Source organism: Zootoca vivipara, chromosome 9 (genome assembly GCF_963506605.1).
Source record: "Zootoca vivipara chromosome 9, rZooViv1.1, whole genome shotgun sequence".
Lineage (NCBI taxonomy): Eukaryota > Metazoa > Chordata > Lepidosauria > Squamata > Lacertidae > Zootoca > Zootoca vivipara.
Genome location: NC_083284.1, coordinates 69416885 through 69430447, shown reverse-complemented (window position 1 = coordinate 69430447; position 13563 = coordinate 69416885). Strand labels below are relative to the sequence as shown.

The 13563-nt window shown below is 42.5% G+C and overlaps 1 protein-coding gene across 2 annotated transcripts; it reads left to right on the top strand.

Moving 5' to 3' along the window:
- The first annotated feature begins 1873 nt into the window (after nt 1–1873).
- PACRGL (parkin coregulated like) lies at nt 1874–13319 on the top strand. 2 transcript variants are annotated; one of them, XM_035112334.2, is made up of 10 exons: nt 1874–2030; nt 3009–3125; nt 3707–3785; nt 3924–4081; nt 5177–5244; nt 6166–6256; nt 8863–8997; nt 11281–11388; nt 11892–11972; nt 12515–13319. In XM_035112334.2, exons 3-10 carry the CDS (start codon nt 3734–3736, stop codon nt 12569–12571), a joined length of 750 nt encoding a protein of 249 aa, XP_034968225.2. In that variant the 5' UTR covers nt 1874–2030; nt 3009–3125; nt 3707–3733; the 3' UTR covers nt 12572–13319. The 2 variants fall into 2 exon arrangements, with proteins under 2 accessions (XP_034968225.2, XP_034968224.2); XM_035112333.2 differs by having other exon boundaries at nt 2967–3125.
- The last annotated feature ends 244 nt before the right edge of the window (nt 13320–13563 follow it).

Below are 13563 nucleotides of genomic sequence, written 5' to 3'. Positions count from 1 at the left end.
TCCTGGCTACGTACAGAACCTTACACTTGTCCCAACTGAAATTCATTTTGTTAGTTTGGGCGCAATTCTCCAGTCTGGTTTTCTGTGGCATTGGCTAACCCTCCCTGTTTGCTATTATTTGCAGAGTTGATTAGCATCCCCTCAATTCCTCTATCCGGGTCCTTCCTTTCTTATATTTATTTTTTAATTTCTATACCACTTTATATTTTTAATAAAAATATCAAAGCGGTGTACAGCATATTAAAATCAATCAAGCAATCAAACATTAGCCAGGTGATGTTCCTCCGGCCTCATGAGGAGCCTCTTCAGAAGGGCTGGTGAGCGTGGGCCCCGCCCACTAGGCCAGATGGTTATAAATATGTTGAATAACAGCGGCTTCAGGACAAAACTCTGTGGCACCCCACCAGTCGCTTTTTCCCAGCACTCTTTGGATTTGATTTGGACAGTAAAGAAGCTACAAATCCAGCTAAGTTACCTTGCCCAGCCCACCTTTTACTCTATATCATAAAAACGTCTCTGCTGTTTGCCATTCCAAAGGAAACACGAACCCTGGGTAATCACCTGGAACCTCACATCATAGAATCATAGAATCATAGAGTTGGAAGAGACCACAAGGGCCATCCAGTCCAACCCCCTGCCAAGCAGGAAACACCATCAAAGCATTCTTGACATATCCCTGCCAAGCCTCTGCTTAAAGACCTCCAAAGAAGGAGACTCCACCACACTCCTTGGTAGCAAATTCCACTGCGGAACAGCTCTTACTGTCAGAAGTTCTTCCTAATGTTTAGGTGGAATCTTCTTTCTTGTAGTTTGAATCCATTGCTCCATGTCCGCTTCTCTGGAGCAGCAGAAAACAATCTTTCTCCCTCCTCCATATGACATCCTTTCATATATTTGAACATGGCTATCATATCACCCCTTAACCTTCTCTTCTCCAGACTAAACATACCCAGCTCCCTAAGCCGTTCCTCATAAGGCATTGTTTCCAGGCCTTTGACCATTTCGGTTGCCCTCTTCTGGACACGTTCCAGCTTGTCAGTATCCTTCTTGAACTGTGGTGCCCAGAACTGGACACAGTACTCCAGGTGAGGTCTGACCAGAGCAGAATACAGTGGTACTATTACTTCCGAGACATCACACAGTGGTATACAGCAGATTTGAATGATTCGCCTTTAGAATTCATAGCAAAGTAGGATTATATAGTTTAAATTAATGTTTAATTATGGATGTGTGAAAGGCTGGTTTGGCACCATTTCTAAAACTCCTCAAAGCCACTGGCTTTATCGTTAAGGCCTTGGTAATCGTACAGCTTCCAGGTCATGTGGCCAGCATGACTAAGCCGCTTTTGGCGAACCAGAGCAGCACACGGAAACGCCGTTTACCTTCCCACCGGAGCGGTATCTATTTGCACTTTGACGTGCTTTTGAACTGCTAGGTTGGCAGGAGCTGGGAGCAAGCAACGGGAGCACACCCCGTCGCGGGGATTCGAACCGCCGACCTTCTGATCGGCTAGCCCTAGGCTCTGTGGTTTAACCCACAGCACCACCCACGCCCCCCCCCCTATATATAGAGGATGGTAGCAGGTGGGTGTCCACCCCCGAAGCATAAATCCTGGCTATGCCGGCCCTTCCCCCTCCCAAGTTGATGGGCATTCCCATTCAAATAGTGTGCCCTGTCCTGTGATCAGTTTTCCTTCCCTATTATTTTATTCAAGTTGGCAACAACAATAGTTGTTCTCACTCATCGCCTCCTGTCCATGCGCAGCTCTCACACAAAAAGCAAAGAGTGCGCGCGTGTCGGAATTCCAAGCATGAACAGAGCGCCCTCCGCCTTCTCTGCGAGGAAGTTTGGCCTCTCCGGGCGCCCGTAGTTTCCTTGACAACGGCGACGGGCAGCTGCGGCCTGCGCGGATTCCCACGCCTTCCGAGGAGCAGGCGGGCGAGGGAGGCGTCGCCGGCGTCGCGGCGAGGAAGAGGCGCGCTCCTTCCCGCCCTTCCTTTTCGCCCCCGGGCCGTAAGTCTCCCCCGCAGGTAGGTGGCTCGTCTCCCCCCCCCCGCCGCCGCGGCGTTAACGGGCGAAGGAGTTTGGCTAGCGGGGTCCTGGAAGCAGGCAGCACGAGCATGTGCAGAGCGCCTTCTCCTCCCCCCCCCCTCAGCGGGGAAGACGAGGGGGGTGCCCCCCCAAGCATGCGCAGAGCGCCTTTCCTCCCCTCAGCGCTGAAGAAGGTGCGCTTCCCTTAGCATGTGCAGAGTGCTTTCCCCGCTTAAGAAGACGGGGCTGGGTTTAGCGCTTGCGCGGCTTATGCGCACACAAGACTCCAGGCCTAAGGCATTTATTTTCTTGGCGCTGAGCTCCCCTGGGATGCGGTAAGGTTTGTTATGCCCCTGAGAAGGTGCCCTGCTGGGTGAGCAGCCTGGTCTACTGCAGCGTCAGGTTCCCTGCCAGGTGGCGCAGGTGTCAGCCATTTGTGTTACACCTTTGGGCTCCAGGCAGAAACGTTCCTCTTTCACCTGGCCTTGGGCCGATTCATATCCAATGGGTGGGTGGGTGGCGTTTATTGGGTTGTTTTCCTTTGTATATTTTTATTTTATCTTGTGAACTGCCCCGAGACCTGCGGCTATAGAGCGATAAACTAATTAATAGTCATAATGATCCTCTCACCTTTGTGCGCCTCCAGCCACTGGTGATAAAAAGAAAGAACCTCCATGTTCAGGGGCCCTATCAGCAGCAGTTAGCTGTATCTTCTGTGAATTTGCTTCACCCTTTTAAAAGGTCAGTTCATAATAACTAGGCCAATTATGATGATGATGATGATGACGATGATGATGATGATGAATATGTCAAGAATGCTTTGATGGTGTTTCCTGCTTGGCAGGGGGTTGGACTGGATGGCCCTTGTGGTCTCTTCCAACTCTATGATTTTATGATTCTATGAATTAAATTTGTTCACCGCCCTATACCCACAGGTCTCAGGACGGTTCTGACGCCTGCAATTTCCCCAAATGCAGGAAACTCAACTACACCACCGGCGGGAACACATACTGTGGCAATAAGGCTTACTACCTATCCGGAATCTCCTACTCATCAGTTTAATTTCGTAACTATTGAGTATTCGTAAGAGGGAGGTAAACATCATTATTCCATGTAAATGTGATTAGGGTCGTAGCTACAAAAGTTAGACATTGATTAATACTTTCATTTGCTTCTATGTTATGGATTTTTGTGTTTTGAGACTGTAAACTGCCCTGTGATCCTCGGATGATAGGTGATATAGAAATGTTGATACAGGCAACCATCCATTTATGCGGTTACATTCCAAGGCATATATTTGAATCACCACTGGAAAAACCTACAGGCATCCTGCTCCGCCCTGCACCATTCCACCCTTTTTGGTGACTTTTTTTGGTCACTTCCGGGTTTGGTGCAATGTGCATGTGCCCGGTTGCGCAAATATTGAACACACATAAATGAGGGGGTTGCCTGTAAATACTTTGTGCCATAAAAGAGCTGCCTAAGATCCATCTACAGATAATGATGCCCTTTTGGTTAACCCTGCAGGGATTTCTTCAAATGTCCATAGGACTCTTAAAAATGCAGATTTTCTTCTGTTTAATAGCCCTTCTATTTGAACAGTCCCTTAAGAATTTGTGATACCAAGATACAAATGCAAAGTGATGCCAACCAGTATCAATTTCTCTTTGCTCAGGTGTCTCTACATACCTCCCAAGGAGGTATGCAGCAAACCAAGAAATGTGAAAGCACATGTTTGAAAAATGGAGCAAGTGGTATGTCTTTACAATTCAGTGACAGCTGAACTATGTTTTATTTACCTGCCTTATAATACAAATTATTTTTCATCAAGAATGTAAATACCATCCCTGCTTTCTTCTGTGGGGTCTTTTTTTTTGTTTTTGGTGCCGTAGGGAGTAGTGGTAAAAGAATGTCTTCAGGTTCTCAAATGGCTAAGAAAAGTGTGACACAGAAAAGAAAGCCGTCACCCACTGCATTGACTTCTCCAGATCCTGTAATTAAGCCGCAGCCCAGGCCCAGTGACAGACTTAATCCCAAAACAATTGATCCGGTAAGTACAGGCAGAACTACTAGTGGCCACATAAAGATGTTAGCCCATTTCTTCAGCAAATTATGCAGGTGATTTTAAAAAGAATGTGGCGAAAAAGGGAGAATAAGGTGATAAGCACAATCTCTGCTGAACTGAGTTAAGGGTATCAAAATTTGGGGAGCAAATCTCTGCTGCTCCAGAATACTCCTTGCCATTCCCACCCTTTGATTTTTCATTCCGTCCCCACAACAGTCACTCAGCACTCAGTGCCATCTGCCCACGCTCATTCCTCCTTGGCTGACTTGCTTTTTGTCAGTGATTTTTAGAAGCAACTTTGCTGGAAGACACTTAAGTTGTTTGGAAATTCAGTTGAGTGCCCATTCTTGCACCTCTGAATTCCAGGGTATGCAGCAAAATACTGTATAGCCTTAGTTTGGAACCCTGGTTTGGGATTCTCTATTTGCAGTCAAGTTTTAGTGGATTTTGCCTTGTTAAAGCCTTGGTACTGCTGATGGCCATGATGGCATTTCATATGAATGGTTGCCTTGAGTAAAACTGTACCTGCCTCAGGTGACAAAAGTGAGTACTAAATGGCAATACTTCATAATGTCTATATTTCCAAGTTCTTTGATTTACTTGGAAAGTTCTGAGAATTGCTTTTTAAAATAAGAAAGTGCATTCTCAGTAACAAAGAAGTGACTCTTATATGACTGTTCTTGTATGTAGTATGCAGTAAATTATGATATTCTTGTAAAAGTGAAGCATCTCTGCTTGTCATTATGGGTGCTTTTCCAGGCATTAGATACACATTGCATTGCCTGCATTTACTCTCTGTATTTTTATTGTTCTGCATTCAGATTATTTAAATTTGCATTTTTGCACCTTCTGCTCAACTGTTGCATATATGCTGTTTTTGAAATCAAATCAAAGCTAAGCATTTCAAGTCCTGTTGCTTTTAGTAGGAGACATTTAAGGACATTTAAATGAATCTTGAATTAATATGGGACTTGAAAAGCATTTTTTGACTGGGTAAATCTCCAGGTTTTAAAAAATAAATACAACTGAACTTATCTGCCTCTTGGCTGACTAACTCACTTTCATCTCTTTTTTTTCTAGTTTGGTGGTCAATCGAGGGCTCCTTCTGCCTTTGCTGCCATTTACTCTAAAGGGGGAATTCCTTGCAGGTAAGAATTGGGGGTCAGAAGTGGGTGAACATAAGGAACATAGTTAAACAATAGGCTTTGTATCATTGGTCAACATTCTGTGAAGGCTTTTGGTTTGCTTATCATAAGAACAAATGTTCAGAAGGCATTATCAGGTGTGTCACTCAATATTGCTAATGGGAATAACACTAAGGTATTGCATGTCCCTCAGTTCATAACTGGTAGGAGGACGTGTGAACATTTTTTCATTCAAAAGCATGATATGCGAGGTGAATGTACTACCAGTGTTATCTGGCTGCTGATTTACACATGGACACCAACACTTCATGCTGTTGCCATCAAATTATGAACATCCATGTGTGAACAGGCCCTAAAAGCCTCTACTACAGGAGTGGTTAACCTGTGGCTCTTGGAATGCAACTTTCATGACCCCTGACCTTTGGCCATGCTGTCTGAGTATGGCTAATGTTGGATATCATCCATAATTGTATTAAAATAATCTCCTTTTTTGATTGGGCGGTCTTACATTTTTAATAAGAGTCTGTGTGAGAGCCAGTGTGGTGTAGTGGTTAAGAGCGGTAGACTCGTAATCTGGGGAACCGGGTTTGTGTCTCCGCTCCTCCACATGCAGCTGCTGGGTGACCTTGGGCTAGTCACACTTCTCTGAAGTCTCTCAGCCCCACCCACCTCACAGAGTGTTTGTTGTGGGGGAGGAAGGGAAAGGAGATGGTTAGCCGCTTTGAGACTCCTTCGGGTAGTGATAAAGCGGGATATCAAATCCAAACTCTTCTTCTTCTTCCTCTTCCAAAAGGGGGGTGCGCCATGAATATACCTGAACTCACACAGGCTTAGTTCTTTTGGAACAGTATTTTAGGATCTTTGGCATGAAGTGGGATCAGTACAGCCATGCCTGATTGTTGATTCTTAACTTTTCTGTTTCAGGTTAGTTCATGGCTCTGTAAAACACAAATTACAGTGGGATTGTCGTCCTGAAACGCTTCAGTTTGATCCTCTTCTTATAACTTTGGCAGAGGTGAACGTTTTTCTCTCTCTCTTTAGAATCAAGTTGAAACCACCCTACCTATGTTGCATGTTTTGATAATTTGTTGTTTTTAAATATGCTGGTCATCCATCAACCAAATACTCCAGCTGAATTAATTAAAATTGCAACAAAAAGTTGGAAGTAGCTTAAAAACAAAGCAAAGTAACTGAGTGTCAACTCTCCTCCTTAATAGATTAAAAAGTTGGGGATATAGTGTAAGTAATCTTTTGAAGAGAAGTAGAGACTGCAGTGGTGAGTAAAGTCAAACTGCTGCATTAGTAGCACCGAAGTGATCTCCCTGGCACACAGGCCTGCACTGTCTTTATGGACGTCCTGGGCTGCCCAGACAACACAACCCTGGCTATACATAATCCAGAAATATAGCAGGCTAATAGTATTCCGGTCCAGTGAGCCACCTGTCCTTCTTCCTCATCATAACTCTGTATGGTCTCTGTTGATTGCCCACAAACTGTTGCTCTATGGCAGGCATCCCCAAACTTCGGCCCTCCAGATGTTTTGGACTACAATTCCCATCTTCCCCTACCACTGGTCCTGTTAGCCCAGGGATCATGGGAGTTGTAGGCCAAAACATCTGGAGGGCCGAAGTTTGGGGATGCCTGCTCTCTGGGAAAGGAGGCTGGGGAAGAAAAAGCTACCTGCATTAATATTGGCCACAAACCCTTTATATATCCTTTATATATATATATGTAAAAATTAAACATGTTGTCCGTTTTAACGATTTTGTATAAATTGTATAAATACTTCATTGTCACACATGGATAATTGGTGAGTGGTATATTAAATGTTTTGTTTATATAAAAGAATTTATAAAAACACTCAATAAAATTATTATTATTTATTAAGAAGCTTGTTAAGGTTTAATGCAGGCATCCCCAAACTTCGGCCCTCCTGATGTTTTGGACTACAATTCCCATCTTCCCCGACCACTGGTCCTGTTAGCTAGGGATCATGGGAGTTGTAGGCCAAAACATCTGGAGGGCCGAAGTTTGGGGATGCCTGGTTTAATGTTTTACTATGTTTTTATATGTGCTGGAAATTGCCCAGAGTGGCTGGGGCAACCCAGTCAGATGGGTGGGGTACAAGTAATAAATTACTATTATTATCACTATTTTTTAAATCTCTGAGCGGCTCACTTGCTGTTTTGAAATAGTGTTTTCAGTACAGTCATACCTTGTGCTGCGTTAGGTTCATGTTGCGTCTTTCTGGCTTGCAAACGCCACTTGAGTATAAAGAGCTCTATCACGCTGCGTGCGTGCATAGAAGCGGCACTCTAGTTACGGACTTTTCGGGTGTGAATGGCACCCCAGAACGGATCGAGTCCGTAACTAGAGGTACCACTGTATAGCTGTTGCTAAATTTAGTTTACTATTAGCTGTTCCAGAAAGTTAAACTAGTGTTCTGTGCTTCATAGCGGTATAGCCAAGAGCAGAAAAAAATGTTTGCTAGAGGCCTTGCCATCTACATAGGTGCATTTTGCATATCTTCCAAAAAGAGCAGTACTCCATCTTTGCTTCTCAGTGTTGGGTATGCATAGTGATCACACATTTTTCCTGTGAGCTTTGCTTAGCCCTGTTTCTAAATTGTATATATTATCTTGATTAGTGTACTTCATTCAGGACTGCATGTGGGTGTGCAGTGCTGTATATCCTTTTGAACATCTACATCTGACCTCAGTTCTGTCTGACAAGAAAAGCCTTTTTAGTGTGCTACTGAATTCACTTCCTAGAAGAAACAGCCTGGAAGTCAATTACCAAAGATATGAGTTTGCTCTTGGCGTCTGCTTTGTTCAGTTACCCCATCCAAATTATATAATTGGCATGTTTCGTTTATCTTCTGCATCTGCTAAGAGTGTGCAGATATATAATTATAAGCAATAATTGAATCACATCAAACATGCATTTTGAGCCTCAACAGCGTGTCAAATTGAATATTACATTTTTAAAGGCTTTCCAAATCTCTGTTTCTGATATGTGAGAAGAGAAAACACTTCTGAACATCCGTTAGAAATAATCTGGTGTGCCATGATTTCTGAGGCTGCAGTGGATCCTGGAATCTGCCTGAACTGTTGAGCCACTGGGGGCATTTCTCCAGTGAGACCCTTATACACTGTGGGGCAGAATCCTTTTTCAGGACTTGGGAGTGGAGGGGACTACTAGAAGTCAGTTGTGCCCTTAACTCCCCATGACCAGGAGTCTGTCAATGAGTTATGGTTGTCTAGTGGCAGCTAAGGTTGCATTGTTTTGTTGGGAGTTATACAGGATACTGTTCTACCTGTTGCAGCATGAGCAGAAGGCCTAGAAATAATACTGATTATGTACTGTTCCTGAATAAATGTAGAAATAAATGGATAAACAAAATGATGGTAAGAAAATACACATGTTGAGAAATTTCGGTATGTAACGATTTGCTTAACAACGTTACGTTCGATGGAGCCACAAGGTGGCACAAGTGTGTTTTGAATGCCTGTAATGAAAAGAGTGTAATATACTGTACTTTTTGAGATATTTGTATTTTTATCAGCAGAGATGGTGGGCAGGTAGAGCTTACTATGATGTTGTTTTTTATTTCTGTGGCAGGGATTAAGAGAAACAAGGCATCCGTATACATTTGTATCCAAGGAGGGCTTTAAAGAATTGCTCTTGGTGGCAGGTGCCGCTCAGAAAGCCATTCCGTTGTTGCCACGGCTAGTTCCAGTATTGAAAGCTGCTTTGGTATGTCTCTCCCATTTGTGAACTCGTATACCCAATGTATTGTTAAGTTTCAGGGATCAATAAATTTTAGGTGGTCTTGGTGGACCAAATATTTGCAAAGCCAGGACATCTCCCTACCCAGAGAGCAGGGTCTTTGTCCCTGGCCTTGTTTGGCGTTTGGAAACACAGCACAGCTTCGGTGAAAAACCAGGGTACTCCTTCTGTGTCCAGCACAAAGCCAGAGAGGGGCAGTGATGTGCTGTGGGCAGCCTCTCTCCCTTTTAGATGGCTGGAGCTCCGAGCTCCAAAGAGGCGCAGAGTCAAGATTTCTTCTGCCCAGATATATTGATTGATTGATTAGATAGATTTATAATTTGCTTTTTGAAAACAATTGTCACATGGTAGCTTGCAATATGTATAAAGTACAATTCAAAACTAGGGAGGTACAGTGAAGGCACCTGCCGTGTGGCTGGAGCTCAAAACCTGCCAGATGCAGTTAAGAGCCCCCAGTGCGGCTCTGCTGTCCCTTCCTGCAAGGGCCACAGGGGTGGGTGTGCTCCTTTCATCTCCATGCTTTCCTCGTGGTTGGAACTCCAGCAGACACAGGGGCACACGTCTGTCTCTGTTTGGGGCTGGAGGAGGGGCAGAGAACATTGCTCCCCCTTTGCAATTCCAGTGTTGTAAGAGAGCCTCCAACTTGCCTGTCTTCGCAAGCCATGGATGAACCTTGCAAGCAAGGTTGTTGAGCCATGTATAGTTTCAACCATTCTCAGTTCAATCAACATTGGCTAGAATCCTCAGAATGTGTGCATGAAATATTGACTAAAAGGTGTGTGGAAGATAAAACGATACCCACAGATGGCTCAGTTGATCTGGATTCTAATCCTGCTCTGGAGGTTTTTTTAGCAATTTAGACTGCTCATGCTATATTATATCTGGATTGCAACTGCTATTAGCATAGAATGGTGTTCGACTAAGTTTTACTCAGAGTATTCCCATTGAAATTAATAAACATGAACACGTTAGAACCATTAATTTCAACAGGTTTACTTTAAGTAAAGAAGCGGATGGCAAGGGCTGATAAACAAAATGCAGAGATCCCTGCTCAGAAGCTAATAATAATAATAATAATAATAATAATAATAATAATAATAATAATAATTGAATTGAAAGAGGATTGAATTTGAAAGTGTAATCCAAGTGCACTCAGAAATATTCTGATCCCATCATCCCACAGCAGTATTAAAATCCCACCACATTTCCCCCCTTTTCCCTCCTGCCTACATTGTGAGCACTGTAAACCATGGTTGCTTCCACCTGCTGTTTACGTTGCTCACCTGAGCAGTAACAGGCTGCACAACCCTAATTTGTCCCACCTCCTGGATTGTGTAGACTTGATCCAGGAGGTGGGGTGAAAGAGGGTTGTGCAGCTTGTCAGTAAATGCATTGGGGAAGTCTCTTTGTAGTAGCTGTGGGCTAATTAAGCTTCTGCGTGGTGGAATACCTGTTTATGGTGGTTTGTGACCATTGGTTATCAAAACTGAGGAAGCATTACTTAGGATCCTAGCCCTCTTTAGACGCTCATGTTGAACATGTAAGGGCCAAAAGTGTGTAGTGGGCTGGTCCTGCCCCCAACATCCCCATGAGTATGATCCGCTCCACCTTGAGAATCCCACATTGCATACACATGTCTGATGGGAACTTCTATGCATGATTGGCTTAGAAGTCGCCCCACAATCAGTCAAAAACCTTGCCTTACCAAGTACTTTCAAGATGCAGAATCCAGTTTTAGTTGTGGACAAAAGACCCTTTAAAATAATTAGCACTTGATGATGTTGCCTAACTCCACTTAATCTGCATTCTAGTAGTTAATTTAATAATATTACAGCAACTGCCTAATTGCAAGGGGTTATCTATCAGTGCTTCTAATAGGATTTGTTCAAAGTGTTTGAAGACTTTAAATACTGCAGTTTTACTGTCAGTGTTTCTGCAGACAAAGCAAATAGTTTTTATGGTTAGATCTTGGCTGCAAACCTAAACAGGGTATTGAGGAGTGAGTCCAGTTGAACACAGTGAGACTTACTTCTAAGTAATCATACATAGGATTATGTTGTGATGAATATTTAAAAGTGTTTATTTGAAGCTGGTGAATACATATGGGTTGCAGTAAAACAGTGTGGCATATTTCAGAGTAAAAAACCAGATAAATATTTTTCAATCTTGAAGGAGCATAAAAACAATCAATTTGGTGCATGCTGTGGGCTTATCATTTGTCTGATCAATTGGTTTCCCCCTTTATTAAAGGCCCATTCAGATGGTGAAGTATTTGAAAGGGGACTGAATGCTTTGATACAACTGAGTGCTGTTGTTGGCCCTGCACTTAATGATCACCTGAAAAATCTACTTTCAAGTGTGAGTACAATATTTGGCAGTGGGTTTCTTGTATTTGTATTCTTGTATCCTGAGAAGCATTTTGTTTCAGTTTGTGGCACATCAGAATCTAGATTCCATGAGCTAATATATTAATAGCATGTTGGCATTTTCACATTTCTGAGCACAGCTTGTGGCATGCCTATTGAAGATGGCCCTCAGCCATGTTTTGCAGCATGAAAGGTGCTTGATAGCCCCTGTCACAGTCTTCCAATTCCATGCAAGCAGCAAAACAAAGTTTATCAAGCTGCTCTTGTTAGGACCTGCATTCAGTTTCTTGAGTCACAAGTTGTGGAAGCCTGAACATGTAAAGATGCTACGGTCCCTCCGAATCTGTGAAATTAAGACTGCCTCTTATCAGTCATTGTTACCAGGATGCATCATTAATAATCTGGTTGACGCTTCTCCATTTAATGGGCACAAAGGAGGGTGTTGCAGCTACGTTCAACAAATAAAATCACTATTGTATTTTACTTTTGCCACAGCTTTCAAAGAGACAGATGAGCAAAAAGTACAAAGAGCAAACTACAGATGCCTTACAAAAGTTGGAGCAGTATGGGGGGAAGGTAAGCTGAATTGATTGGTCTGCTCCTGCGACACACCTAGGTCAGAATTTGTTTCTCCTGTTGTCTTCGCTATCTCATAGTGTTAGGTTAAATCCATCGCATGCAGTCATGTTGTCATACTCTGATGATGCACAACAAAGTTATAATTCCATATTGCAATTCTCCATAGTTTGGAGAGAAACATAGTAATTACACTTACTTAAAAACATTTTTAGTTTAGAGGTGCTCTTGGTGAAGGGCAAACTTGGCAATACAAAAATGCCATGTGTATTGATGGTTCTGCATTATTAATAACAAAGCAGCCAAAAGCACAGGCAGCCAATATGGTTGTCCCTCTAGGTGCTGTGGACTCCAACTCCCATAAGCCCCAGCCAGGATGGTCAACAGCCGCTGATGTATCCCAGAACCTCTGGAAGGTGGCATATTGTCACCTTCCAGTTGACGAAGGAAAGATAATCATAGTTTGCATTCTACATGTCTGGACCCGTTTTGATTTCAGATACAGTTTATTTCAGCATAAACCTTCTCATTTTTATCAACAGGAAAGTTTGACGGTTATAAAAGCTAAAATTCCAACTTACTGTTCAATCTCCTCCTAAAGAGAGATGCGACGAAGAGCCTCCTCAGAACTATTTGGTATTACTTAGCTTCCCCATAGTACACTGTTGTGTAATCTCTCAGGGAAACAGGGATCAATATTTTAAAAAATTAAGACAAATGTTAAGAGCGGATATGCTCAAGACATGTAAATTATGGAAAACACCAGAAATACTTATTCAGTACTTCCACCACAAATTGCAAATCAATTTGTCTGGTTTATTACAGTCAATAATAGGGATTACCCAGTTTAGTAAACTATAACCATAACAGTAACATTAATACTTATTTGCTGTGTTTACATGTTGAAGTGTAGTTAGGTATGTTTAGCAACTGCAATGGGTTAGAAATGAAGGCACAATCCATCCATAAGTTAATCACTATTAAAAGTTATGCTTTTAATAACTTTTAGTAACTTTCCCGTCAGTGGGAAGTTAAAATCAATAGGATTTGAAGGTTTTTGACTTTGCCTGGATTGTACTATGATTAATTTATTTCGACCAAGAACTAACTCACTGCTGTGTCTATAGAGAAAATTATTTTTATACTGTCTAGGGAAAAGCCTTCTTTCCCAAAAGGTTCTGGATAGGAAAATATATAAAGTGTGCTTCAGTGAACTGATACCTCTCCTAGTGCAAATTGTTAACATGCTACACAACTGGTTTACTTCTGCTTTGAAAACATAGAAATTTGAAGTATTAAAAGACAACTAATATATGTGACAAGTATTAAAGCTTTTATATTACTAAAGTGTTTGTGAATGTTGACTCCATGTAAGCCCTTTGGAAAAACAAACTGAACTGCCATTCTGCATTTTTCTTTTTTTATTAAAGTGCACATATAATTTTCACAAACACTACAGCAAATTTCAAGTGTACATGTATTGTACTACTCATATTCCTACACTGGTGATAGCAGAGCAGCCGTCAACATGCCTCATTCCCATCTCTACACCAGAATAGATGCCTGCTTTATTTTTTTGCAAAAACAGTTT

Coding starts and splice junctions, on each gene's coding strand:
- PACRGL (XM_035112334.2), top strand. CDS start 3,734: ATGCAGCAAACCAAGAAATGTGAAAGCACATGTTTGAAAAATGGAGCA. Junction 11,389..11,891: donor TGAAAAATCTACTTTCAAGT/GTGAGTACAATA, acceptor CTTTTGCCACAG/CTTTCAAAGAGACAGATGAG. Junction 11,973..12,514: donor TGGAGCAGTATGGGGGGAAG/GTAAGCTGAATT, acceptor TTTTATCAACAG/GAAAGTTTGACGGTTATAAA.